Source organism: Pollachius pollachius (genome assembly GCF_949987615.1).
Source record: "Pollachius pollachius genome assembly, chromosome: 2".
In the NCBI taxonomy this organism is placed as follows: domain Eukaryota; kingdom Metazoa; phylum Chordata; class Actinopteri; order Gadiformes; family Gadidae; genus Pollachius; species Pollachius pollachius.
In genome coordinates this window covers 5,346,195-5,372,906 of record NC_136935.1, presented here as the reverse complement: position 1 = coordinate 5,372,906, position 26,712 = coordinate 5,346,195, and the positions used below count along the sequence as shown (strand labels likewise).

General features: G+C 46.3%; 1 protein-coding gene across 2 annotated transcripts in view; it reads left to right on the top strand.

Annotated features, from left to right (window-relative positions):
* macrod2 (mono-ADP ribosylhydrolase 2) overlaps nucleotides 1-26,712 on the top strand; it is a 403,152-nt gene that overhangs the window by 2,590 nt on the left and 373,850 nt on the right. For both annotated transcript variants that reach the window (XM_079730230.1, XM_079730229.1), the window contains exons 2-3: nucleotides 566-667; nucleotides 4,664-4,777. In XM_079730230.1, the coding sequence (XP_079586356.1) occupies nucleotides 566-667; nucleotides 4,664-4,777 (216 nt within the window). The remainder of the gene's footprint in view (nucleotides 1-565; nucleotides 668-4,663; nucleotides 4,778-26,712) is intronic.

Here is a 26,712-nt window from a genome sequence, read left to right as displayed (position 1 = left end):
ACTCTTGGCTCAACCTCTGCTTGGCTAAACAATGGAGAGTAGCGGTGGTTATTCGCTGGGAGTGTATTATGGTCTGCAGAACCATGGGGGAATGGCAGAGGTGAGAGCCGGGGCACAAGAACAGTGGTACAGGACAAATGCTGAGCATGGAGGTCGGGCGGGAAGCAAGCTGGGCCAGGGGGAGCGGGTATGTGAGGTGGGCTGAGGTGAGGGCAGGGAGGCTGGGCCAGGGCTGGGAGGGGAAGGCCTGGCTTAACCCTAGGCCTCCGGAGACGAGAATATCTGTTTGAACTTGGATTCTCGTCGCTGACAAAAGGCCACGACGCAATTACTACAGTCTGGAGGCCCCCCGACTTCTTCTTTGAAATACGAGGGACACTTTTGTTTATGTTGCTAGTTTGTTTTGTTTATGACTGCTGTTATGAAGGGCGTTGGAATAATCATTGAAGTTGACAATTTGTTCTGTCGATTTTGTCGCTTGCCCGGTGTCTTCCTCTCCTTCTTTTTACCCCCTTGCGCTTTCAAACACGTCATTAAGCCATTCTATGGCCCTTCTGCTTTTCAGAGAGACTGTTGAGTCTGAACCTGGAGGAGAGACGCAAGGAGTACCGTCGACAGGAGTACACAACGCTGGGCGAGGTCAGCACCTGGAGACAGGAGTGTAAAGGTATACAGGGCCGGTCTTAAAGAGCATTGCCGTTCTGCGTGATCACACCATCATAACTGTCTTTTCGCTTGCTCCACTAAAACCACTTTCACCGATATCAGTTTCCAAAATCAGGTTGTTAGACCAATTTTGCCTTAGAAAATTTTGTGTGAACACAAATTTAAACAACAGCCATGTAGCTCTTTGTGATGAAGAATAGTACTTCATCATAGTACTCTATGCTAACCATCGCACATTGATTCCATAATAAAATCAAGGTAAAAAAATCAGACGTTAATGCCATAAAAATCTGCAGGGCAATAGACAGCCACATTTTTCAATACTATTTTATTCTTTATTACTATTCAGTCATTTAGAACAGGCTTTTCTCCAAAGCATCTTAAAATGAGTTGTACTGCTTCATATCTTATCAGGTAATGTTACATTTCCACTTACATTTAGGGCACTTAGCAGATGCTTTGGATAAAAGCATAAGTACATTTGTCAGAATAAAGAGGAACAATATATTGCTCTTGGTACAGTGAAGATTTTCATAAAAAGTGCTAAGCATTTACAATTGCTAGGGTAAACCATTCCCTGTATACAACAAGATATCTATGATTAGACGCTACACAATGCTAGGTACTATTTATTAAGTACCAGGACGTGCAACATACAATAAGTGCAAACATTAAGTGCCAGTGCGTACATTCAATGCCTGTTATCCAAGTACTGCTATCCAAAGAGTCATACAGCGAGTTCTTCATTCATGTCATCAATGAGTCTTGCTCTGGGATAGACAGCCTACAGGTAGTCTGTTGACAAGGGATTCAAACCCAGGCCGTTGCGGCCCTGACCACCACACCACGACTGCAAACCATCACTGAGCAGTCAATCATCAAAGAGCTGACTATGCTGCTGATGTACATGTCAGGAGTGCTCCTTTCCCTCAAAGCACAATCATTAAGGGCCAGGGGCCTTTTGATATAGTGTTGTTATAAATGGTACCGCCACCGGAGATAAGATGTACTCCGAGAGGTAAAAGGACGAACAGTTCCTTCTCTGTCTGCGCAAAGCACTGAAGCGACAGGTAGACAAAACTACACAGGCAAAACTAGTCCTTGTGTTGACACTGCTAGATTTGGCCGTGCTGGTAAGGTCATCTTGATGAAAGATGATGAAAGTGTGTTGTGCAATCATCTGGGCTTCTCGTCTAGACATCCGCCTTAAAGAAGAACTACTACCGCGTCCCGTCCCAGGCACTCAATTTTCCTCTGGTTTTGTTGTCCTCCGTCCGACCTTTTGAATGGAGGATGCAATACTTTTGTGTGTTTATTTGTTATTTCTTCACGCAATTCTGTTATATGTATGGATCCATTCCTCTGCCCAACCCACAGGACTCTCTGATCTTTGTGTTTGTAGGATGAAAAAAATTGGTTTGAGAAAATCCCATGAAGCATATTCCTTTTTATACCCCATACTGCAATCGCCCGTATCGTCTCCCACCACGCCAACCTGTCTCCGCATAAAAATAGTTTCATTGTGTGACATCATTTACTAGAGTTTACATCATTTGACTCTCCGTGCACACGGGCAATAAAAAACTGCACTATCTCAAGTCTGTTACACAAAGTAAAGATGGACCACTTTATTATATTTACAAATTGTAATATTTTTATTGACACATATTAAGTGTGCTCATTTCACGCACGGCACCTGTTGTTCATCAAAGCCTCGCGCTGTTTAATTTGTATGTGTAGATGTCCATGAACTTGAATGGCTCTGAGAGATTTAAGCTGTGTGCTTTTAGGCCTCACAAGCTACTTTGGGCTACTACTATATCGGTGATTGTCGAAATAATCAAAGACCCTTGGCATTGATAAAAGTCGCATTCAAAATATAAAACACATTTATGTTAATGAAGGTATTTGCTAACATTCTATAAAATGTACACAGGTTACATTCAGAAACCATTATTTAACAAGCACTACCTTACTATTAACTAATATTAATTAACAAGTCACTAATTATCTATAAATAATTTCCTAATTTGTATTAATGGTGGTCATGTTAACTAAGGAAACGGTGTTCATGCTAGCTAAGGTATTACTGGATACATTATTTAAACGGGTTAGGGTTTAGTTTAACCTACTAACCCTAATCTAACCCTAACCCCTAGGCTGATGCTATATAATAATGCTTAATTAATGTTCCCCCATTGTAAAGTGTTACTAGTTATTTAATCCACATTGAATCCCAATCAAAGCTGTAATACTTTGGATTCTCGTGAACTGTATATCTACAGATGCACTACAGGAACGAATCAAGCTTCACCACTTAACCCTTCTTCCTCCAGTCTCAGAAGGCCCCGCCCGCAAGATGGCATCAACCCCAACCAATTTAAGACTCTGATCAGGCCATACAACCAGAAGCACAACATTGTTCAGAATTATGACTATTAGGTTATTGAAAGGATGTGGTTAACATTTGTGAAATTGTATTCAACCATACTTCAAAAACATGGGTCATGTTCTGACAGAAACGCCACTCAAGATGACTGAACACACTTTCGTGCGAGCAGTTATAGTCGTGACGCATGTGGTTTGATTTCCAAGAAGAGATGGTGGTCCATGTGTTTCATGAGTCACAGAGTTTTACTGCTATGGAAATCAAAGAATTCTTCTGTGTTGCTGTTTACCCATTGCATTAAATCAGAAAATTCAATGGGTTAAACAAAAGGGTGTAGAAGCACTGGAGGTTAATTATCTCTACATTTGACGAAAGCAAAATTGGATTCATTCAATGACATCTCAAATATTGATTTTCTTTCCATTCTGGGCTTATTCCATTCCACTGAAGATTTTCAAATATACCTTTTTCATAGAGTCGTCCTCGTAGGACAACCTCTGGTGTCGCTCATAACACTAAAGACGGGTAAGACACCTCTTTGTACTGGGATACGGGACGGCTATAAGCAAAACTAGTTAAGGTCACATGTTGACCCCTTGTGCCCCTGCCTACCTACCCTCTTTGAGAACCTGCGGTTTGGTTATGCTAATATTATTTGTCTTTTCATCCCCGCTGCATGTATGCAAGATGGATCGGTGTGTTAATATTAAAGTTTCTTCATACTTGGTGTAGAAAAGATTTTCTTGTGTTCTGATTGGTTGGTTCATCGGTCATCCGGGAGTTCAGCAATCTCCCTTTCTCTCGAATCTCTTTTCAATCTTGCCCAAATTGAAACTGGTATCAGCCAGCACACAGAAAATTGAAAAGTGAAAAAGAAATAGAAAAGTGTTTGCATTCATAAGAAGAAAACATGATGAGAAAAGTGTGGCTTGTTTTGCAAACAAACTTTTTAATGCTTATTAGATGTATAAATGGCCCTGCAATCCACACTTGGAAAGAATCGCAGAATTTCCTTGTCAGAGCCTTTTAAGGTTTAGGCTACACCCGTGTTTAGCCTTATTTGACAGCTCTGTGAAAGAGGTCCTTGATTAATATGAGTTATATTCAATAGTTAAGTCTTCCACCCTGGCCATGGTGCATGAAGGTAGCAGACTCATAATTAGTGTAATGAGCGACACCTGTGTTTATCCACGATGACGCATCTTTATAAAGGATCTTTCGAGGTCTCCATCATTATGAAGCTGAATGTATTCATTGTTGTTTATCCTTAAAAATATGTAGAGGTTTGGCCAAAATTGCTAACCTGCAATCTCTTTATATTAACAGGTTTGAACAAAAAACATATAAAACTATATGACTATATAAAATATATTTAAAATTTTGTTGTCTTGTTACTGGATTTAATATCAAGCTCAGGAGGTAGAGCGGTTTGACTTTTAGCTGGAAGGTTGCTAGTTCAATCCCCGGCTCCTCCTATCTGAGTGTCGAGGCATCGTTGACTCCACTGTCTGTCTGTGAATGTGTGTACAAACCATTGTCGCTTTGGATAAAAGTGTCTGCTAAATGCCATAAATGTAAATTATAAAACCTGCTCTTATTGTCTTACAGAGAATGCCAAAGTGGAAGAAAGTGAGCCAACAGGTGGCAGCAGCACGAGCGACAAAGTTTCCCTCCACAAAGGGGACATCACCGTCCTGGAGGTGGATGCCATCGTCAACGCTGGTAGGCACAGACTCTCTCTCCTCCCTTCTCGGAACTGCCACTCGGATCTAAACTTGCAGTCTGCCGGTCGCGATGCAGACATTAGGTTGTCCTTTGCTGCCCTCTAGTGTCGTAACGCCGGAAGTGCATGCTGGTTTCGGGAGAATTATCCATGGGATGGGTTTTAGTAACACGGTGACTGTTTCAATCACTGTAACACGTGTGCCATTTTCTAGTAACATGAGATGATTACAACATTTTATCAAATCTGAACCATTTTGGATGTACCATGAGTTGAAAATATTGTGAAAAGCAGGGATCTTTTAATTCAACAATTGTTCTTCAGAAGTAAAAGGGATGATCCGTGAAATAAAACTGGGGGAGCAATCATTTCTTGATGACGCAGAAGCAGCATGGAACTCATGAAAAGATGATTTTCATTATCTCCTTTTCGGTAGATTTGTCTGAATGCGGTGTAATTTACGTCTGGCTCCATACAATCTGCACCGATTGGGAAATGTGCTGATAGATGGTCTTACCCTTCAGCCGTCGCTGATGTCTGGAACTATTTCTGAGCCGTAGAGTCTGATGGAGGCTAGATTCAGACAATGCTCCCGCTGTGATCGTCATATTCTGCTGCTTCATGTCTGTTCCCTCCTAATAGGCTTCTGGGAATTAATATACAGCTTTGTGAATGAATGAACAAGAAAGTATGCATTGCTGATTGAGGCAAAAGAGATAAAGCTACAAAGGACGGCGGCGGGGCGGATTGAATGTTGGCAGCTGTGCATAGCAATGATGCTGTGTCATGGCATAACACTATAATAAAACACGATGGGTGTATTTTCAACCTCATTCCCGGACAAGATGCGGAATGCTAAAGATGCAGAATATTGCTGCTACCCAGATGGTCGTGTAGACGAAAGTACTTTAAATAACTGTTCTTTCTGCAGCCATAGTTGCGGTTGGAATAGTACCTGGCAATGCCTTCACAAACACATGATAATAATCTTTCGAATGTGGCTTATTTCTGCAGCAATAGCGGACTTGTAGAAGTAGTATCATTGAGGAAAAACAAACAAACATTTGAAACCATTGTTTTTGGATCATAGTGTGCATTCCATTTGAGCGAGTATCCGTGACAATTGTGATGGCGGTCATCAGGCCCCCTGCTAAGGCCCTTGCACTCCAGCTCCACCTTCTGAACGACCCACGCAATTACACACTTCCCTATTCATCCTGTGAATATCGACGTGGGCGTGCGGCTGAGCGATCTGCCAGAGCACAAATCGAGCACAAACCTGCTTTTTAGTTTTGATGTTTGTTGTTCGCGGAGACCCACCGAGGGAACATCGGGGCGCATGGCAGAGCTCCGTTCAGACGCTCCGTAATGCTCGTCTGTCGGAGCGGAGAACACTCGCAGCCCTCCCAGTGCACCAGCAGCAGCCGCTGACAGACAGCCAGCCCCTGAATGGGCTGCGTCATGGCCGGCGTCCAATCCACTGAGTTGAGCCCATTATCAAGGGCGTCGTCGGGGGGCAGGGTGGGTGGTGGGTGGTGGGAGCTGGAGAAATTGCTGAGTCTACCAGAATGTCACCCACGCCTTTTGGCTTTTATTTTGCTCCTGCTGTCGTTGCGGTTGTCTTGAGTACAGGTGGTCGGTGCGATAAGAAGATTGCCGTGAACTTATCTGCACTTTCACTCACCGACTCGACCAGCTCTCCCTGAACAACGCCAGCATCATGTCAGCGCTCATCTGCGCCCAATAGGATCTCGTTAGAGCAAAGCGGTAGTAGTAGCAGCAGCGGTGCAGGCGAGTTGAACAACTATTTTGTTTAGTGTTTTGTAAAACACTGAGTACTTTTTGAGTCCCATTGGAAACCGATGAATACAATTATTTAATAATATAATTATATATATATATATATATATATATATATATATATATATTAGGGTTAACCCTAATATACATGTTAACCCTATATATATGTATGTATGTATGTATGTATGTATGCATGTATGTATGTATGTATAAAAAGTTTTTTACAAAACCAATGTAATCAGCGTCGGATCAATACGTTTGAAAACATGGCGTGACTCACCGCGGTCCAAAGTGGCCCACTTCCAGAGGCGTCGGACTTACTCCGCGCTTTGATGGAAGAAATTAAGGAAAACAAACAGAATCTCACGCTGGGGCCGGGCGGGCAGAGCGGATTCTTGGGTGGATTTTTAAAGGCGAGCTTCCCTCGGCTTTCATCTCCCTCCCCCGCTTGGCGCTCTTTGTTTTGTTATACCCCACAGTGCCGTATTTCCATTTCATCACGCTGCTTCTCATTTAGACGCTGCGCCAGTGGCCTCTCGTGCAAAGGAAAGAAAAAGCACAAAGCTTTGAATGTGTCTCAAACACTTTGAGGCGTGAAAATGGGTTTGTTTAAAGACTCGTATCCAAATTTTGAATCAAATCACTGATTGAGAGATCTTCGTCGGGGGGGTCTGGCGGCATAACCCAGGGCTGTTAATTGGCTTGGGCTTTAAAGACTGTCATCCGTTTGAGCTTCAACTGGTTTCCCCTTGTGGGGTGTTGATAAGGCCTCGCCGTGTCTCCCCCTCTCCCCCCCCCCGCTCGCCCTCTCTCGCTGCGTGTGTTTTGCTCTCTTCTGACGGCTCGACAAGGAAGTTTAACCAGCAAAAAGGAGACAGAGAGAGAGAGAGGGTGAACGAGAGAGAGAACGAGCGAGAGAGAGAGAGAGAGGGTGAACGAGGGAAGGAGAGAGAGAGAGAGAGAGAGAGATGGAGGGAGAGGGAGAGGGAGAGAGATTCCCCCAAGTTAAATTGCACTAACCAGAGAACGAGAAAAGAAGCGCCACACTATTTAGTGACTCGCTGTGGAAAGCTGCTTTTACGGAGGCCGCCGGTACCTTTTAGAAGGGAGTCGGGTTGCTTTATGGCTCCTATTAAAGTTTAATTATTGGGCTCATTGGCTTTCTAATCCTGCCTTAATTCTGTTTGGACGGGGGGAGAAGGGGGAGGCGCTCACACCGGCACCTGGGTCTGTGTGGCGACCTGAGGAAGGCAATGTGTCCGTGTGTATATAATGTGACACTGGACCTCAGGGGGGTTGGTGCCCCCCCCCCTCACCAATACAGTGTCCCCCTGCGTCTTCATCAACTGCGGCTACTAGCGCCGCTGGCACGACCCTTGAGAGAGACGGGGAGAGAGGTAGAGAGAGGCAGAGATCTCCCTCTTTACACAGGGTTCATCAGGAGTGTGCGTAGGTGTGTGCGTTGACTGCGGATCAATGCGTTCAGGGAGCTGGAGCAGTCCAAACCGCCTTGTGTCCTCCTCGGTTTAGTTCGCTCTAAGAGCAGCTCTGTACTGAAGTTCTTAAGACACTGCGTTCTGCGTGGATATTGATTTGTTGAGCTCGCAACAGATTGGAGATGGTAGGAGTTCAAAGAGACGCGGAATGGAGAGACGCATGGAAGACTTTTTAATCTTGCTAATTATCACCGCGGTTATTAAACAAACGATGGCTCCTGAGCAGATACCTGTCATAAACCCCATCTTCTCGTATTATATCGTTTCCCTTCCCCCCGCGCAGAGATAATATACACTGCGCCGGTTATTGGCGCTATAAACAAGATGGGCCTGATGAGAGGAGTGGTTATTGGAATTCATTCGGAGGTACGGAGACAATCACCATGGCAACCTCAGTCTCATCCCTCACTTGATGAGTGCGATGACCCTTGGAGGGCAAAACTTGAACATCCTGTTGAAGGATTGTTATTGTATGTGTGCTTTTCTTTTTTTGTTTCTACCGCTGACTGATTGGAGAGGGCTTTGCTTAAGAGTTGGTTTACACACTGAGAAAAAATATATCATCTACGTGCTCGGCTGTTTTGATTTGATAGGTGGGATGAGTTTATCCTATTTGCGACGTCACAGCTTGTGCTTATTTGATCATTTATATATTTCCGATTTTTTTTATTGAAATAGTCGACTTCAAAGAAGTAGAATAATAAAAATAGTTTGTTGACGCAAATTACAAGTTGGCTTGTTAGTTTATTTCCCAGTAGAATATTATTTTTAATAGGCAAGAGCTAGAATTGGGTTTGAATGATAACAGAAAACACAAAATAGACGAAACAATAAGGAAAATTAATTATCATTCTGAATCACAAAACTTTTTCGGGGGGGGGCAAATAAACAAAACAATTTGCGGGGGGAAAAAAACAAAAAACAGCTCTGCGTAGCAAACATGTTTTTGGAAGACCAGGAATTAGAAGAATGAACCACACATAATTCAGTTGCTGCTACTGGATAATGCTGTGAAACGTCCAGAGGGACCGTCGTGGTCTCAAGGCTTAATGGAGATAACAGTATTTATGTTTTACATCCAGAGACTCAACTCTCTGAATGCTCTCTTGAAAAATGGGAAAAAACTAAAAGCTGAATGGAGAGTGGATGTGACATTTCCATGGTTCCTTTTAAAGAACTTAGCTTGAAACTCGGGCGCTTTTAAAGGTCTTGCGTGGGAGATTTTCAACAAGATTTCCTTCCACCTTTACATATTCTTCGAAGAATGAACATCTTACCAGGACATGTATCTCTGGTAGCATCAGCATTGAACAGAATTGATTATTGGATGATTTTTACATGGTGTTTTTGCGTGAGCCTTCTTCCATGCACCTATTTTTAGAAATATGTAATAGTTTGTTGTCGCTTGTGTCTCGGATTTAACTCTGCAAAGTATTCTTTTGTTCTCTTGTTGTCCCAAATCACATTCAACCGAGTTACACAGTGTTTGTGCAAAACAAAGAAATGGCCCGATTTAGCACAATTCTGGGTCAGAAAGCAACAGGGGGGTCGGTGTGGTAAGGGTTCCCTCGTCTTGTGGACAACAATGGCTTCCCTGAGGAAGCAATCAACATGCCCGTGACTAGGCAGACAGTAGCAGACGACAGAAAGCAACAACAGCAAAAAGCGTCTGTGCTTTCGGTCATGTCATGGCAAATTTTGGCGACGTGATAAAGGCATTAAGTCAGGAATGTTATTTTTGTCCTTTTCTGCTTGTTGCCATAAACACTGAGGTTGGGTTCTGTGAGAAGCCGAATTCTGCACAACACTCGCCGAGGCTCCCCTGAGATAGTCTGGCTCCGCCATCTCCCTCTCAGTCCCCCCTCTCGTCTCTCTCTGCACCTTCACACCCTCCTCTCCGTCTCCCTGGGCGATGGAGTCGCACAGAGTGCAATACGACTGCAATTCATAGCAGCCAGCCTCTCTTCTCTGGCTCTCTCTGGCTCCGACTCCCCGTGTCACACCTGCACTGTGTGTGTGTGTGTGTGTGTGTGTGTGTGTGTGTGTGTGTATGTGAGAAGAAAGACACACACACACACACACACACACACACACACACGCAGAGTTCTATTTTTCTATCTTTTTTATTTTTTATCATCATATTTTCTTTTACACTTTCCCCATCTCTTTCCTCCCTCCTTCGTTCCTCGAGTCTTGGCCAGACCTGTGAGCGTTGCCTGGTTCGAACCTCCAGCGCGCCGCCGTCTGGCCGGGCGCTATGCTCCGTTGAACAGTGAAATGGCGGCGCTGAGATCCCTTGCTCTAAAAGGTCCAGGTAATGGGCTCCGCTCTTGCAGGCATGATCCGATATCATCGGGGGAGCCGGGGGGGCCGCCCTCCCCTCCCTTTAACACCGGCCCTGTGTGAACGGGAACCCAGGGGGCAAGGCGGCACCGGGTTACCGCCTGTGCATTACTACCTCGTTCCGTCTCCACGTGCTGCGCTGGTTTTAGAAGCTAGGGTATGCAGTTTATTTAAGAAGCTTTTTATTATTTATTTATTTTGGTCATATTTGTTAAAATTTTCTTAACACCGTGACAGCAGTGAATAAATCAAATACTCTGAGATAATCTGAGATAATAAGGTATCTGTTGCTGTTGCGGGTCTGTACTAAGCTGGCCAAACATTTCATTAGGGCCGAGTTAAATGATTGGCTGGCCCGCCTGTCTGTCTGTCTACCTACCTACCTATCGCACTGTGCGCGTTCACTTATATTTCATGGCCGTCTTCCACAGGGCTTTCACAGGGCAAGGCAGCTCTAGTGCTTAAGCTAGCGAGCTAGTCACATGTTTGTGGGAGTGGCTTTGGAATAGGCCTGAAGTTAAGGGCGGGGTCTTTAAAACTCTTGTTTACCCTGGCTGGTTTCTCCAATTTGCATACCCCAGCTTTAATCATAACGAGTATTTCAATCAACAAGTCAACATGTTTTCATCTTCGTTCAACAACGCCGTCGACAAACCCAACACATCTGCTTACGTGCTACCCATTAGACCCAAGTAGCTTTCATCAGGGAAGCCATTCTGTTTGGTTTCTCCAATTTGCATACCCCAGCTTTAATCATAACGAGTATTTCAATCAACAAGTCAACATGTTTTCATCTTCGTTCAACAACGCCGTCGACAAACCCAACACATCTGCTTACGTGCTACCCATTAGACCCAAGTAGCTTTCATCAGGGAAGCCATTCTGTTATTGGGCGTACGATCAATTACATTAACCGCTAGACTTGGCCACTGAAAAGCAGGTGTTTAATGAATGCTCCTTGAAAACAGTCATCCAGCATCCCCGTTAACCAGGTGTTTACGGCGGGCCGCGCAGACGCATTGATGGATGCACTGACTGATGGATGATGAATACGCATAATCAAAGCTGTGGGTTTTTTCGTCGGGAGATCGATTCTCTCTGCCAACTGCAGGGGGCACTGTGGCTCCACTTGGGTTGTGCCGTAAGTCGCGGCGGCAGAACTAGAATGAGCAGCAGCATGAGCAGAGTGTGTTTGACGGAGGAGAGAAAGAGAGGGGGAGACGGGAAGGGAAAGGATTTAGTTTTTTTTAAATGAATACCCCTCCCTAAGTCCTTCTCCCCCCAGTCCAACACCTTCATGTCTTTGTCCCTCTCAACATATGGGTGCGTCATCGGAGAGGGGTTAAATTGACCGGTGTGGATTATATACCGGCACTGTTTGGCACTGCCAAGTATGCAGTTATCCCTCAGCTGTCATTATAGGATGCGTGGATGCAGCCTGAAAGTGTGTGTTTGTGTGTGTGTAATATTATTCCTTTTACATGGATTTTTTTATTATTCTTTTACAGGGACATCTTTTTTTACAGGCCTTTTGCGGTGCTTCTTTCATTTGAGAGGGTTGCAGGGAAAGAAAGCGGATCAGAGAGAATGCTCCTTTCAAGTTGGGCTTTTTCAACGTGTTTTGGTGCGGGCTGCATGGTACAAACACGGCACTGCAAGACCATGGGCAAATAGCACCATGTCGTTTCATCCCACATGTGTGATTCACCAGAGCACAGCCCATTTACGGGTGAAGTTATTTTGTTTTCTGATGAGAATGGAATGAAGAGAGAGGAGGGTGGAGAGAAGATAGAGAGAGAGAAAGAAGATGGAGAGAAAGAAAGGGAGACAGAATGAAACGGATAGAGAGAAAGAAGATGGAGAACAAGAAAGTGAGAGAGAGAGAAAGAAGATGGAGAGAAAGAAAGGGAGACAGAAAGAAAGGGAGAGAGAAAAGATAGAGAGAAAGAGAGGGAGACAGAATGAAACGGATAGAGTGAAAGAAGATTGAGAGAAAGAAAGGGAGACAGAATGAAAGGGACAGAGAGAAAGAAGATGGAGTGAAAGATAGTGAGAGAGAGAAAGAAGATGGAGAGAAAGAAAGGGAGACAGAAAGAAAGGGAGAGAGAGAAACGATAGAGAGAAAGAAAGGGAGACAGAATGAAAAGGATAGAGAGAAAGAAGATGGAGACAAAGAAAGAAGGGGAGACAAAGAAAGAAATGAACTGAGACAGAATGGGAGACGGAAAGAAAGGGAAAGAGAGAAAGAAGATGGAGAGAAAGGGAGACAGAAAGAAAGAAATGAACAGAGACAGATAGGGAGACAGAAAGAAAGAAAGAATGGGATAAAATAGAGAAAGAAAGGCAGACAGAAAGCAGGCGAGTAGCAAATGGATAGCGACAGAAGTACACAGACAAGAGGAGGAATAAAGGGAGAGAACAGAGAGAGGGGGGTGAGCAGAAACATGGACAGCATGCCGCTCCATCGGGCGTTCTTCCCAGCTCCGTGTCCCTGCGAGGGCTGGTCGACGGCGGGTGGAAGCAGCCCTTCAGAGCGCAGAGTGAAGGGAGTGTGAAAGCAGAGGGGGGCGGGGGGTGAATCAGCCTCTGACGGCTGACTGTTTCTCTGCACAATCCCCAGGCAGTCTGCTCTGCCTGGTGGACAGCCGGCCGTCCCCTGGCCCCCACAATAACCCGCTTTCAGCACCAGCTCATTCTCTCTCTCGCTCCCGTCTGCTGCTGCCCCCGTCCCTCCTCTCAATCTCCCTGTCTGTCCGTCTCTCTCTCTCTCTCTGTCTGTCCGTCTCTCTTTCTGTCTGTCTCTCTCTCTGTCTGTCTGTCTGTCTGTCTGTCGCACTGTGTGGATCTGTCTCTCTCTCTCTCTCTCTCTCTCTGTGGATCTGTCTGTCTCTCTCTCTCTCTGTGTGGATCTGTCTGTCTCTCTCTCTCTCTCTGGATCTGTCTCTCTCCCTCTCTGTGGATCTGTCTCTCTCTCTCTCTCTCTGGATCTGTCTGTCTCTCTCTATCTCTGTGGATCTGTCTCTCTCTCTCTCTGTGGATCTGTCTCTCTCTCTCTCTCTGTGGATCTGTCTGTCTCTCTCTCTCTCTCTCTCTGTGGATTTGTCTCTCTCTCTCTCTTTGTGGATCTGTCTCTCTCTCTCTCTCTCTCTGTGGATCTGTCTCTCTGAATTCTCCATTCCACCAGTTTCTGGCAGTTCATCTGTAGTCGTGCATGCCTAGCCCGTGTGTGTGTGTGTGTGTGTGTGTGTGTGTGTGTGTGTGTGTGTGTGTGTGATGGGGCCTCTGCTAAATCGAGTCAGGGGGTGGGGGGTGGGAGAGGGGATGGGGGAGGAGTGCGTGTGCCCTTGCAGAAGTGCTGATGAGGTGTTGGGTTCGCGGCCCGATGGCGGTGGCGCGTTAGTCGCTGCGTATCGGCTTCCTGCGTAGGAAAGCCGTCTGGTCTGGTCTGGGGCTTGATGAGCTACGCACGCCGTTACCGATGACGACGACAGCATCCAGGACGGCATGGCCGTTCCGGGTCATTCTATTGCCCCTCTCTCCCATTAGTGAATGGTAGAGACATATGTTTTATTTACACAAACTCTGTGTTTTGATGCGACACATCAGCCTCTCTGTACCGCGCTCTTACGGATGACTCTCAGCTGTGTGGATGATTAGATTTGAAACCCCTAGCCATATCCAGAACATCCAGCACTCTGTTGTTTCTAGGCTCCCCCATATTTATCCTCGCATTCATTCCTTCGAACTGCTAAATCCCAGCATCTGTTGAAAAATGCTTTCGCTCCCGCCGTCTCCCTCTTCTTCTCTCCCTCCGTCTCTCTTCTTCTTCTCTGTGCCGGCGTGTCGTCTTCGGCGTCAGCCGACATAAAACCATTTCCTCTGCTTACATTCTCCGTTTCCTGCTCGCTGGAGAGATCTATCTGCATAGCGCGGGGCCTCTGAGCGCCTCCAATGAAAGAACGCTTTGTGTTTCCGAGGCGTTGGCTTTAAATAAAAATACATCTCCACTCTCAACGCTCGCTGCTGATTTTCATTTAAACCCCCAGGCCTGTGTGAACATGTGTGAACAACTTTGTTTTTTCTCCTCTTTTTCTATCCCCGCTCAGCTAGAAAAAACATAGTTGTGTCTGCACCGAATATGCACCTATTTTGTCGCTGGGTTCGGTTGTGTTTTTAGAAACAATGGCCGTCTCCTCTGCGCTGTGTTCTAGTAAACGTTACTCATATGAGAGCTGGCTAGCTGCAGATGTGAGCGTGACGCAGCCCCTGGCTAAGTGCTCTCTGAGCTATGGATGCCTCCCCCTAACTAGCCAATTTGGAGGGACATCCAACCAATCCCAGACCTTTCGCTCAGCATTTTCAGAAGCAGCCCTCAAAACTGTCCCTAAAGCGTTTCTCTATTAAAGGTAGGACATGTTTATACATTTTTAAAATGGAGGGTTGTGTCAGATTCCATAAAACTATTTATTTAGGTTGAGGGCAAATGACAGCTCCGGGGCGCACTACCCAGGAGTTTTGGATTAAATTATGTATCGTCGGCTGAGCTTCGAGCTGAAAATAGTCGGTTGGAAGTCGTTGGATTATTCTTCAATTGCATGTCGTGTCACGCCATTAACTGTAAACGCACAATGTGGTTCTGAAGGGTTCCAAACGGAGCACTTTGACAGTATTTCACTGGCACACGTCGAGATGACATTTTGATTGCAAAAAGGGTTCGGGTGATGTTTGACAAAGACTGAAACTTTTTGTTTGGTTTTGGGTTCTGAGCCAGTGCATGAAAAATGTAAAAAGCACACCTGAGAAAACATTGCATTAGTTCATACTTGAGGGGTTATGTGTGCTGGGACGACGGTTGGAGGTGTCGCAGCGTGTACTTTTTGGTATAAATTATAAATAGTCACATGACCTGTGCTTCCGTTTCGTTGCACGCCAGGAAAGGCTATATTCCGTGAGGGTTGCGGTTGTTGCGTATTGACTTAGAAGGTGTTTATCTTGTCCTTTTTACACCTCTATGCTTTTATAACCCTGGAATATGTTCACCAAGGTAAACACGAGCATCCATGTCAGGAAAAAGGAACGACACCCAATGCTTTTAAGAAGCGACACCTATCGAAGATGACTCTCCCGTATACAGTAAAAACACTGTGTTGCACTTTTGCCTGCATCGCTTCGCCCAGACGCTTAAAAGGACAGCATCCGCGTTGAAAGCCCTAATGAAAAAACAACAACTGTACTACTTTACAGCTCACACTCCAACTCGTCACCAGCACAGCACTTTTTGCCTGCGTGGGAGTCTCCTGAGCCAATGCCCACGTGTATGCTAATGATCCTTTACTGTGCCCCCCCCCCCCCCCCCCCCCCTCTTGCGCCTGCTGGAATGGATTCCCTTCTGTTGACACAAGTGATTGTGTGGTTACTGTAGAGCTAGGGGAATGTGGATTCATTATGGCTGAAGGCCCCAGTTCAATGGAATGGTAATGGAGAGACGGGGGTCTGGCCGTATTGGCAGTGATAAATTGTCCCACCTCTGCAGGGCTGCTGTGGAGAACGTCTGGAGGTACGGGTTCTCCGCGGGCGCGGCTGTTTTGTTGTTTAACGCGGTGTTGCTGCATACCACGCTCCCCTGAGACAACGGCTTAATTAATGATTCAACCCAAAAGATTATAGTAGGGATGATAATAATTGTAGTATTTTGACGCGGGCTACTTTAACACAATGTCACTTGAGAGACGACAATGGGGAAAAAGGAAGGAAGTCTTTCTGGTTATTCAAGTAAGAAAATAGAATAAAGTATATTAGATATGTCGACGTGGTCTCACATTCAGACAATATAAACTGATAAATACTTAATTATAATTAATTATTACTTAATTATAAGCAACCTTTTTGGTTATATAAATGGGAACAGTCTTATTGGTTATTCAAACAAGAAAATAGAGTAAAGCATATGATATATGTTGACGTTAAGACAATATTACCTCAGAAAGGTTTTAATATGAAATAAAATAAATACATTCTAGGAACATTTTTGGTTGAGAGGAAAAAGAGCCCATCCCAGGGAGGCTGTGGTTGTGGAGGAGCCTCCACCAATCAGGAGCCTCCTGAACCACAGGAGCACTGTATTCACAGGGAGTCGGCTAGCTAATGCGGCTAGGCTTAAACCGTCGATACAGACCAGCTGAAGATTGGCTGTCTGCGATTTACAGGAGCAAGGGGAGGGGGTGGGGGGGAAGCTGACTTTGAAAGGTAGTGACCTCAAACACACCACATTTTGTTTAACCTCGCTCAGCTGTGGAGCTGTAATGGGATGATGGCCTGACCCATTAGCATAATGAAATGGACAAATAAGTGACTTAAGTGAAGCCCTTTCTTGTGAAGCGGCTATTTTGTTGGCCTTTGAAGCAGCAGTTGGGCCATGAAAACAATTTAATCTCTTTAATTTAATCTTAACCCCTCCCCCCTCTCACACACACACACACACACACACACACACACACACACACACACACACACACACACACACACACACACACACACACACACACACACACACACAGAGGAGATTAAAGACCCTGATAAGGAGACCTTTGTGATGGGAGTTCCCAATACTGTGGGTGGTATGGGTGTTTTGCAGCTTTGATCAGACCCTGGCAGCCAAAGTCTCCCAGGGGCAGAACGTAAGGAGGAAATACTATTCTCATTCCAACACCGATCTATCTCTCTCAACCTGACGCTTTGTTTCTTTAACACAAAATGATGTTCATTTTGTCAATTTGTTTTAGGTCTAAAAAGTAAGGGGAAAAATGTATAAATGACAGTTAGCGAACATGATATCGATCAACAGCCTAGTGCGTAACGCACAGGCTACCGAGATGGCTTCGACCCTATTAGCCGTATTGTCTTATCTAAGGTACAGCCGTGCATAGCTGAGCCTCCAGCGCTGCGGCGCCGCTAATTATATGGAGGTTGAAACTCCGACGCCGGCGTGGACAGTGGACTGCGAAGCACTTTCCTCACCGCCCGGGCGTTGGGAAGACTAAACTCCACGACGGCAGCCTCTCTGTCTTGTGCCTCTCTCTCCCCCCCCCAACCCCCCCACTGTCACCCCACCCTGCGCTCAGAGGGCCGTGATTGGCTCGGAGGAATGAGATTCTGTTGAAAGACGACGGTGTGAAATGGTGAGAAGGAATGCTACAAAAAAAGGGCAAGCCGGTACACATTCACATTTTCTTTTTTCTCTTCTTTGTCGTGAGTTTTGCCACTCTGACAAACAAGGAGACTAGGTGCTGCTGCCGAGTGACTGTGTATTTATAGTTCTGAGAGAGAGAGAGAGAGAGAGAGAGAGAGAGAGAGAGAGAGAGAGAGAGAGAGAGAGAGAGAGAGAGAGAGAGAGAGAGAGAGAGAGAGAGAGAGAGAGAGAGAGAGAGAGAGAGAGAGAGAGAGAGAGAGAGACTATGGCTGAAGAGGTTATGACAGGCTGGGGTCTCAGAGGAGGAGGATGAGCAGGAGAATGGAGGAGGATGAACATGACGACGTTCTCTCTGCAGATTTAATTACCCACGTTCCCCGGGATAATCAGGCGCCGCGCGGCCGTCTCTCTCGCCAGCACCGTCCTCTGGGGCCCCCCGTCGTCATGTTGATGAAAACGCACCGCGCCACACTCCTACCCGGGAGTCATCATCCCACCGCCACACACACACAGATACCATACCACACAGATACCTCACCACACACACACTCCCACATACACAGATACCACACCATACACACACACACACACAAACAGATAACAAACCACACACACACCCACACAAACAGAGATACCTCACCACACACACACACACACACACACAGATACCACACCACACACACACACACACACAGATACCACACCACACACACAAACAGATATCTCACTGCACACACACACACACGCGTACACACACACACGTCACATTTTGTCAAGTGGGATTTTAGTTTCATGCCACAGTAGCCAAATCAGGAATCTTTTAATCAGTGCATTTGTTGCTTGAAGTCTACTTATAGACTCATACATAAATTATATACATACAAACACAATGTGTGTGTGCGTGCTGGGGAGTATAGTTTTGATTTAATATATCTTAATGTAAAAACATCCACATAAGCCACTGACCTGATCTGAAGGGTAATTTCCATGATGCATCTCTCCAGCCCTAATGTGCTTGTTTGTTTCCTTTTTCAAGATTTCGAATTCATTTCTGGAAACGTTTTCCCCCCACAAATTCCTGTCCTGCTTTGAGTCTCGGTCAGTTTGCGATGTCATGTGGAGCGGGGTGGAAGGTATTGGATTTTAATCACTGGACCGTCACGCACATGTTCTGCACAGCTCGCCGTCTGACCGCAGACCCTGGAGGGATGTCAACGGGGGTCCCAGGCGCCCTAGGATCTTAAATACTGCAAAGTACGTTTTTATTAAATCGAAGATCGCCCTTGTCTCTTTCCCTTCTTTTTTTTTTCCCGTTTCACAATTTAAATCGCACCTCCTCGAATGGAGGAGCTAGATGTTTTCGCCTTCAGCCAGATAAATATTAATTTGTTGTGGAGCAACATAAATTGACCTTTTTCGGTTTTTTGGAGGTAATAGAATTCTTGAATATTAAGATCAAGATGTTTTTTTTTATTTAGTTTGTTTTCATTCATTAGCGAATTCATTGCTGTACCCACCGTGCCCCAGGAGTAGCATTTCCTCCCAAGGCTTCATCACCACGCACACACTCGCGCACACACACCTGCCCGCACGCACGCCCGTACGTGTGTAGACGACCCCACGAGATTTCCCAGTCCGCTGATAGATATTCCAAGCTCCATGCGTGCCCGGGAGCGCTATAGCGAGCAGTGCAAGGCGGTCGCCGTTCCTCTCCTAAGTGTGTTGTTTACAACGCAACGCCGTCCGCGTGTCAAAGGTGTCAAAACCCCTGATTCGCTACACGGGGGATTTTCAAGCGGAGCGGAGAGGGAACTCAATTAGCCGCACACCAATTAACGCCGGCTGTGCGGCGGCATCTAACGAGTTGCGACGTGGAGACGGAACAGTGGGGCTCCCGTTTGAAGCAGAAGGTCAGCGCGTATCGACGTCTACCTCGCGCACGCCGCTTCCCTTCGTTTAGGCGGCAAACTCAATTGCGTGTTCGTTAAGAAGCTACAAAAATAAAGAAATAAAGTGTGCGCGCAAGCGTGTGTGTGTGCGTGTGTGGGCCCGTACCCAAAGGCCAAAGGAGACCGCTTTGATAGCTTCGACAAGACTGGAAGGCGGGCTGGTGGGCTGATGGTCGATCCGACCTAAAAGGAACGCGTCAGATCCAGCCTGCTCCGGCCGGACAGGTCTGAGCCTGATCTCCGGAGCCAGGAGACAGGGCGGGTGTGGCAGAGCCATCTGGAACAGCTAAGCCCTGATGGGGAACGAGGCATCATTGTTGAATGTTTGGAAGATGGAAATTGCGGGAGCATTACTCACAGCGAGCGCGTTATGACAGGAGCCTTTTGACTCATGGCACGGCAGCGCTCGTTTCACTCATTATTCTCTCGTTCAGAAAGCAGACGTCTTCTCCTGGTGAAATAAGCAATAAACGGGAATAAACCGGGCCCATCAGAGATTGTGTGAGAAAGAGAGAGAGAGAGGGAGAAAAATGATGTTTACACGTCCTCAAACAATTTGGCAGCTCCAAAACTAAAACCCATTCCTGTTTATGCCAGTCTCCAGCTAGTAAGCGGGACATGCTCAGTTATTTGTTTGGAGGAGCTCTGTGAAGCCGGTCAACCTGCTGCAGGGAGAGAGGCAGCACGGACAGCGCCGTCTCCGGTTGCCCGTCTCCACCCCTGCTCCCCTTCCTCCATAAGATCTGTGTGTGTGTGTGTGTGTGTGTGTGTGTGTGTGTTTTCTGTTTGTGTGTGTGCGAGTGAGCCAAGTGATGCAACATGCAAACATGGCATGCGGTTGATTATGGTAAACTAGGTTTAGATTTACACTCTAAACACCAGCTGGCGCTTCAATCACAACAGTCTGCTGCGATATGTCAACATATTCAGACTTTTCATATGCATCCCCCTCAAATATTTTTTAAACACTGTTGCTGTTGTTGATTATCGGTCAGCCTATAGAGACAGTCCCTGGAAAAAAAACGCGGTTTCTCGAGAATCCCTTCCAACTCCGGCAGTGAAATAGTATCCGCTCCAGGATTTTTTTTTTTCACTTACTGTTAGGACCCCCTGCGAAGTGTTGGAATTGGAACTTTGAAACAATAAGGAACCCTTTATTTACTCACAGCTTTGCCTGTCACGCGGCACGTATTGAATCACGTCCAGGCGGCAGACAGCGTTCCGATCGATGGTATTGACGGTAGCGACGTTATAACTGATGTTGTTAATGCCTTGAGCCCTCCCCTCCGTCCCCCCCTTGGCGAAGGCAATTATGTGGTGTGACACGCCGCAGTGCACTCACTGTAGCCCCTACTCCCCCTTTAAATATTGTTCATGACGCCGTCCCTCCAGGTCCCAAGCAACACGCGGACAGCATGCGGTCCTATCGTACGAACGCATAGCATGCTCAAGGCTGCCTTTTGTCGTTTGACGTCTTTCTTCAAGGGTCTCCATCGGAGTCGGCGACTGATAAAGTTGCGCTTTGAACCGAGAAAACCCACCATTCCCCTTTGGAAAAAAAAAAAAGCACAGGTTCAACATTTATAGCTACGCGGTGCGATGTTGTGCCTCCAGGGGAGGCAAAGGTGTGTGTCCAAGGTAACACGTGAATGTGTGAATATGATTGGAAAAATAAAGCATTGGTACTTGCCAACAGCGCCTACCTGTCAGTTAACGGCCGAGGGTTCAAGTACGGAGCAGCGGCGAGAAAGATCACTGATTCACAGATACAGATATTTAAAATCTATTAACCTCATTAGGAACATGTTTCATGATCCGTTGTGAATGTACACGGCGATATGGCTCGGTATGCCCGTGCCGTTCCTGAGTGTGTATCTGTATATGAATGGTTTACAGATGGGTTATTCCGTTCAACGCATTCTCTGCATTGTATCAGGTATATTCCACGAGGGCTTTGATGAAATGCGCCGTCCTTGTCTGTTGTTGCTACTTGGCTGCTCCTCTGAGGCAAGATACTGTGTGTGTGTGTGTGTGTGTGTTGTGTGGATTTCTAAGCCTTTTTTCTGAGTTACTGCACAGAGAAGCTTGACAAAGAGGCCTTGGAAGCATGTGTGCCTGGAGATTAATCACTATAAAGGGGGGTGCTTTATTTTAAAAACAAAACAAAAAAGACAACAGAAAGGAACTGCAGGCACCATCCACTGTACACCACACATATCCACATATGCACACACACACACACACACACACACACACACACACACACACACACACACACACACACACACACACACACACACACACACCCCTAGTAAAGCTTTCAACAACGTGGCAAACCCAGAGCATGCCACACGGGTTGGCATTTAAAGCATCTCTGTATGTGATCCAGATGTTTACAACGACACTTTAATGACACGCAACGCAGCGCAAAGTCCAATGAAATGTTCAAGACATGGTAACCATTGGAGCACATCGCTCCTGTGAGTCTAACACACTCACACATGCAGAAACACACAGACGCCTCTACAATGACTGGTGCGTAGTATTGGTCAGGGCTGAGTTCCATTAGAGAAATGCACTCAGTTGCAATTAGCAGTAAACCTATTCTTCTCCACACTCAAACCTTGATTGCATTGTTATTGCACATCGTTGAGACAAATGGATGTATATATTTGACACCATGTACCTTCTTTCAATTAGCGAAAGGTTTCTCGCTCTGTGGCTACTGCGGCACTAAGGCCCATTACTCGAGGCAGGCGTCCGGGGGAAAACAAAGTTTCGATTGGATTCATTAACAATTAGCTTCACTTCGTATGCACGGAGAGGCCACGAGCCCAGATTGGAGTTCTCTAAAATTGGAGAATTCGGGGGACTCATCCGAGCGATCCCTGACACCCTGAGTGCTCCGTACGATACAAATCTTTTGTTAACAGCAACCACAGCCCAGTGGTAGAATCAAAATATTGAACACGGTATAACGGTAATTTTATGTTTATTTTCTCTTCCGATGCTAAAAAAAGTTAGTAAAACCTCAACTCAATGAGTGCCACGGCACCACGGTAACGGATGTAAATAAAGAACGAATCAAAAAGAAAACATTTGACAAAGTTTTTCCCCGGCAGGAGACTTGTACCCATTCAGTTATTCATTTATGACTTGCGAGGCAGCCTCCACCCCCCCCCCCCCCAGACAGGGCCACAGCGAGAGGCCAGGAGGAGGAAGATGAATACCTGATGGTGGCTCCCCCTCCCCAGACATTACTAAACGAGCAAACTGGCAGTTTACAGCTACCTCTCAACACAATCCCGCATGTTTTATAGATGAGCCAAGCCCGCTAACTGTCGGGAGAGCGAAGGCATGTCTTAGGATGCTTCCGTAATGGCCTCTCAGTGTAATGAGTCAGAGTCTTTATGGGTGTTTATCATTGCAAATTTTCTCCAACTTTCTTCCCCTTCTGCCAAATGGGGGTCGGGGGGGGCTTCTGAGGGAAGGCACGTTCAGGCTCTTATTTCATTAGCCCGGTACGTCACATTGATCTGAGAGTATTTTGTGGTGTTCCCGTTGGTGTAGGACATGTATGCCAATAAAAAGGGTGCAGGATGTGGTTTATAACCAAATGCACACACACACACGTACGCGCACACATTGAAATACTGCACATGGTCTTTTTTTTGTGGTCGCTTTGTTGTTTTGGTTCCTAGCATCCTGTGAATGTGGTTTGAGGGTTATACTTGTTTAATATATTTAGCTTTTATGTCATTAGCTGAAAAACAACAAAACCACCAAACAACGCGCAAACGGTTTTGTTCGTCCAGCTTGTTTGCGACTTGAGCAGAGTAGACGCCGAACAGAAAGCATGCAAAAAAATTTGCCAGCAGGTTGAACAAAAGAGAGGTTTACCTTGGCGTCAAAGGTGCCCCCCCCTTCCCTCTAATGACAGGGTGCTCGAAAGGATTTGGAGAGTCCATTGTTGCGTCTTAATGCGACAGACGGCAAATGAGGATGGATTAATGATATGTTTTGGAAATGCAACGCCCCCCCACACACACCCCTGCGCGATGCCACACTCGCCCTGACCCCTTTCAAGGCTCTATTTCGTCTTGACGCTCTCCAACCGATGTCTGTAAAGAACACACACGCCATTGTTGCACTCGTGCACATTTTTCTCTATTGCCGTTTTCGTTTTTTGTTTTCCGTCGGAGGTCACCGCGGCGACTGGCCTCGTCGGAACATTAGCGCCCAGAGCGTCTCGCGCGCACAGGTACGTGTGGGCAGGGTGCTGCGTTGCGTGTGAAGATGGAGGATTCAGATTGATGTCAGCAGCGGTGGGAGGCTGTTGTATCCTGGGTAAGGTGTGACAGGAGCGGGGCGGGGGGGCTATATAGTCCATGCACCAGCGGGAGGGGGGTGGGGCTAGGGGAGGGAGGGGAGGGGAGCACAAACCGCTGCCGGCCTCTTCCTCATCACCTCTCACATAGGCCTGGAGGCATGACAACACACACACACACGCACACGCACGCGCGCACACACAAACACACACACACACACACACACACACACACACACACAGAGACACCACCCCCACCAGAGTAACCCAACACCACCACCGACACGCCAACCGCTCAGTGTCTCAACACCTCGGCGGGGTTGAAAAATGGCGTGTGAGCCAACTCCTCTGGGGAGGTACACACACACACACACACACACACACACACACACACACACACACACACACACACACACACACACACACACACACACACACACACACACACACACACACACACACACACACAGACACACCTACCTCTCCCGGGCAGTGCAGGTCATCACGGCGAGACAAAGAGATTCTTATCTGTCCGGGTCCAATCTCAGCCACCTCTAACCCACCCAGCCCACCCCCCCCACCCAGCCACCCGTCTTTGGTCTGTGAGCGATGGCTTCCCTGAAACCCAATATCGGATGACATCATCAAGGTGCTTCTTTGCCTCCTCTGTCGTGGGAGATGTGGGGGGGTGGGCTAAAAAAGAAGTAAGAATCTAAAAAGAGGAGAAAAAACACACAAGGCTTGCCCCCCCCCCCCCCCCCCCCCCCCCCCGGGAGCAGTGGTCAGTGAGGTGCCATTAAGTGGTGTGTAATACAAACTGGGCTGGCGGGGGTGGGCGAGAGAGAGGGAGAGAGAGATGGATGTAGATTGACGTGGGGAGATAGAGGCGCGGCGAAGGGAGAAACTGGGAAACAGATGGATATGTGAGGGTGTAATGCTTCATAACTCACTTTCCTCTCCTCCGATAATCCAATCGCTGGGGGAGGAATGAGTTGCCGTCGTGCTGCCCGCTCCATTACTGGTCTCTCTCTCTCTCTCTCTCTCTCTCTCTCTCTCTCTCTCTCTCTCTCTCTCTCTCTCTCTCTCTCTCTCATATTCATATATATATATGTATATATATATATGTATATACTTGATGGGAACATTTTTAATACTGATATTTCTCTCCAAATAACTTTGGTTGAAACTACAATGTGTTTTTCTTGGTCTAATAGATTGTAATTACCCTTACCATTATTCCACGACAGATTCTGGCGGATGAATGGTAAATGCTTACAGGCTTATAATAAAAACATGGCCTGATTCTTCGTTGTTTACATCTCTGTGGAAATGGAGCAGTGATGGAGTTCCTATTGATGACTTGGTTTTCTCCTTCCAGGACCATGGTGTCTGCGGTGCCATTTATTAGAGCAGGATATGACATTTAGAAGCAGTACTTCAGTGCCGCTCTGTATATTATTAGAGCTCTTGAAGATCCCAGCATAGAGACCCTAGATGTTATCCTTGCCTGACAAGCCTTTTTTAGCTGGGCCTCTTTCCTCTTTCACTTTTTGATATTATCCCACTGCACTATAGGGTTTCCAGAGTATGATGGAGGATGTTACTCTTTGTTTTGGTGTCTGTGTAGCAATTATTAGTTACAGGGTATATAATCAGTCATAGTTCATAGAAATGTTTTCCTTTTAGTTGTGCGTCGGACTCCAGTCTCGCTCCTTTTCCATTATCATGGTCTGAGTTTTTTTTCTTTTAACTGTCAACAACAACACTGAACCATGCCTAGAAATAAACAATCTCCCGAACAAACTCGTAAATCGAACAACCCATCCAGATCGAACATGCGTTTGCGGAATGACTTTGGAGTCAGTTTTTAAATAACCCAGATAAATTCCATAGCGTTCCGAACATGTGCGACGCCTCCACGGGCACATCCACATTGTGCTCCTTATTAAAGTGAATTCGTAAAGTTTTAATGTTGGGGGCGGGTTTCGGTTGATCCCCTTAATGCTTAAGCTGGTACCAGAGCTGTGGGCATGCATGAGTGGCACGAGCGGAGCAGACAAACGGAAGACATTGTGCTTTTCCTCATATAATCCTCCTTAGTCTAATTAGGAGATTTAGAAATTGGCTATTTACAAAATGCAACAAGATGTGATGCGCTAATGAGAAAGAGTGGAGAGATGAACATCCCTGTAGTTTGCAAACTAATGGCTCATCACCATCAGATGTGATGGGACTCTGCGCAAAACAAATCTGTGCCTGGCTACGATCAGTCACCTCCCCCAACCCATCCCCCCCTTATCTTATCTGCTAGTCAATCAGCCATGCTCTCAGTGTTTCCTCATCATTCAGCCCGCTCACACACCAATCACTCCAGTCCCCTATAATCAAACAATCGATGCGTCATTTAGGCTGAATCAATAGCCATCCCCCCAGAGCTGCCAGTCTCGTCTGCCATTTATTGGAGAGATCAGTCATTTTAGTCAATATTACATCCTATTAAGATATCCCGCGCAATGACATGATCGCGTCACATTATCCCGGCCGGGGTCTTAATCAGATAACCGTCTGAGGTTTTACAGGGACCTCGGCGTGTAATAATTCAGAGTGTCGTCGCACGGACTGCTTCCTCCCTACCCTGAGCCCCGGGCTGAAGGATTGTCGTTACCAAGGCTGAGAGGCAATCCTTTTGTGCGCACACTTTATTTTCTGTGTGTTCGTCAAACTGACACTTTTCTTTTGGAGCGACAACAACACAAGACAACAACGTTTCTCTGTTATCAATTGATTGCCCACCACTAGTACGAGTACCCCAACCCAAAGCTCTCATAGG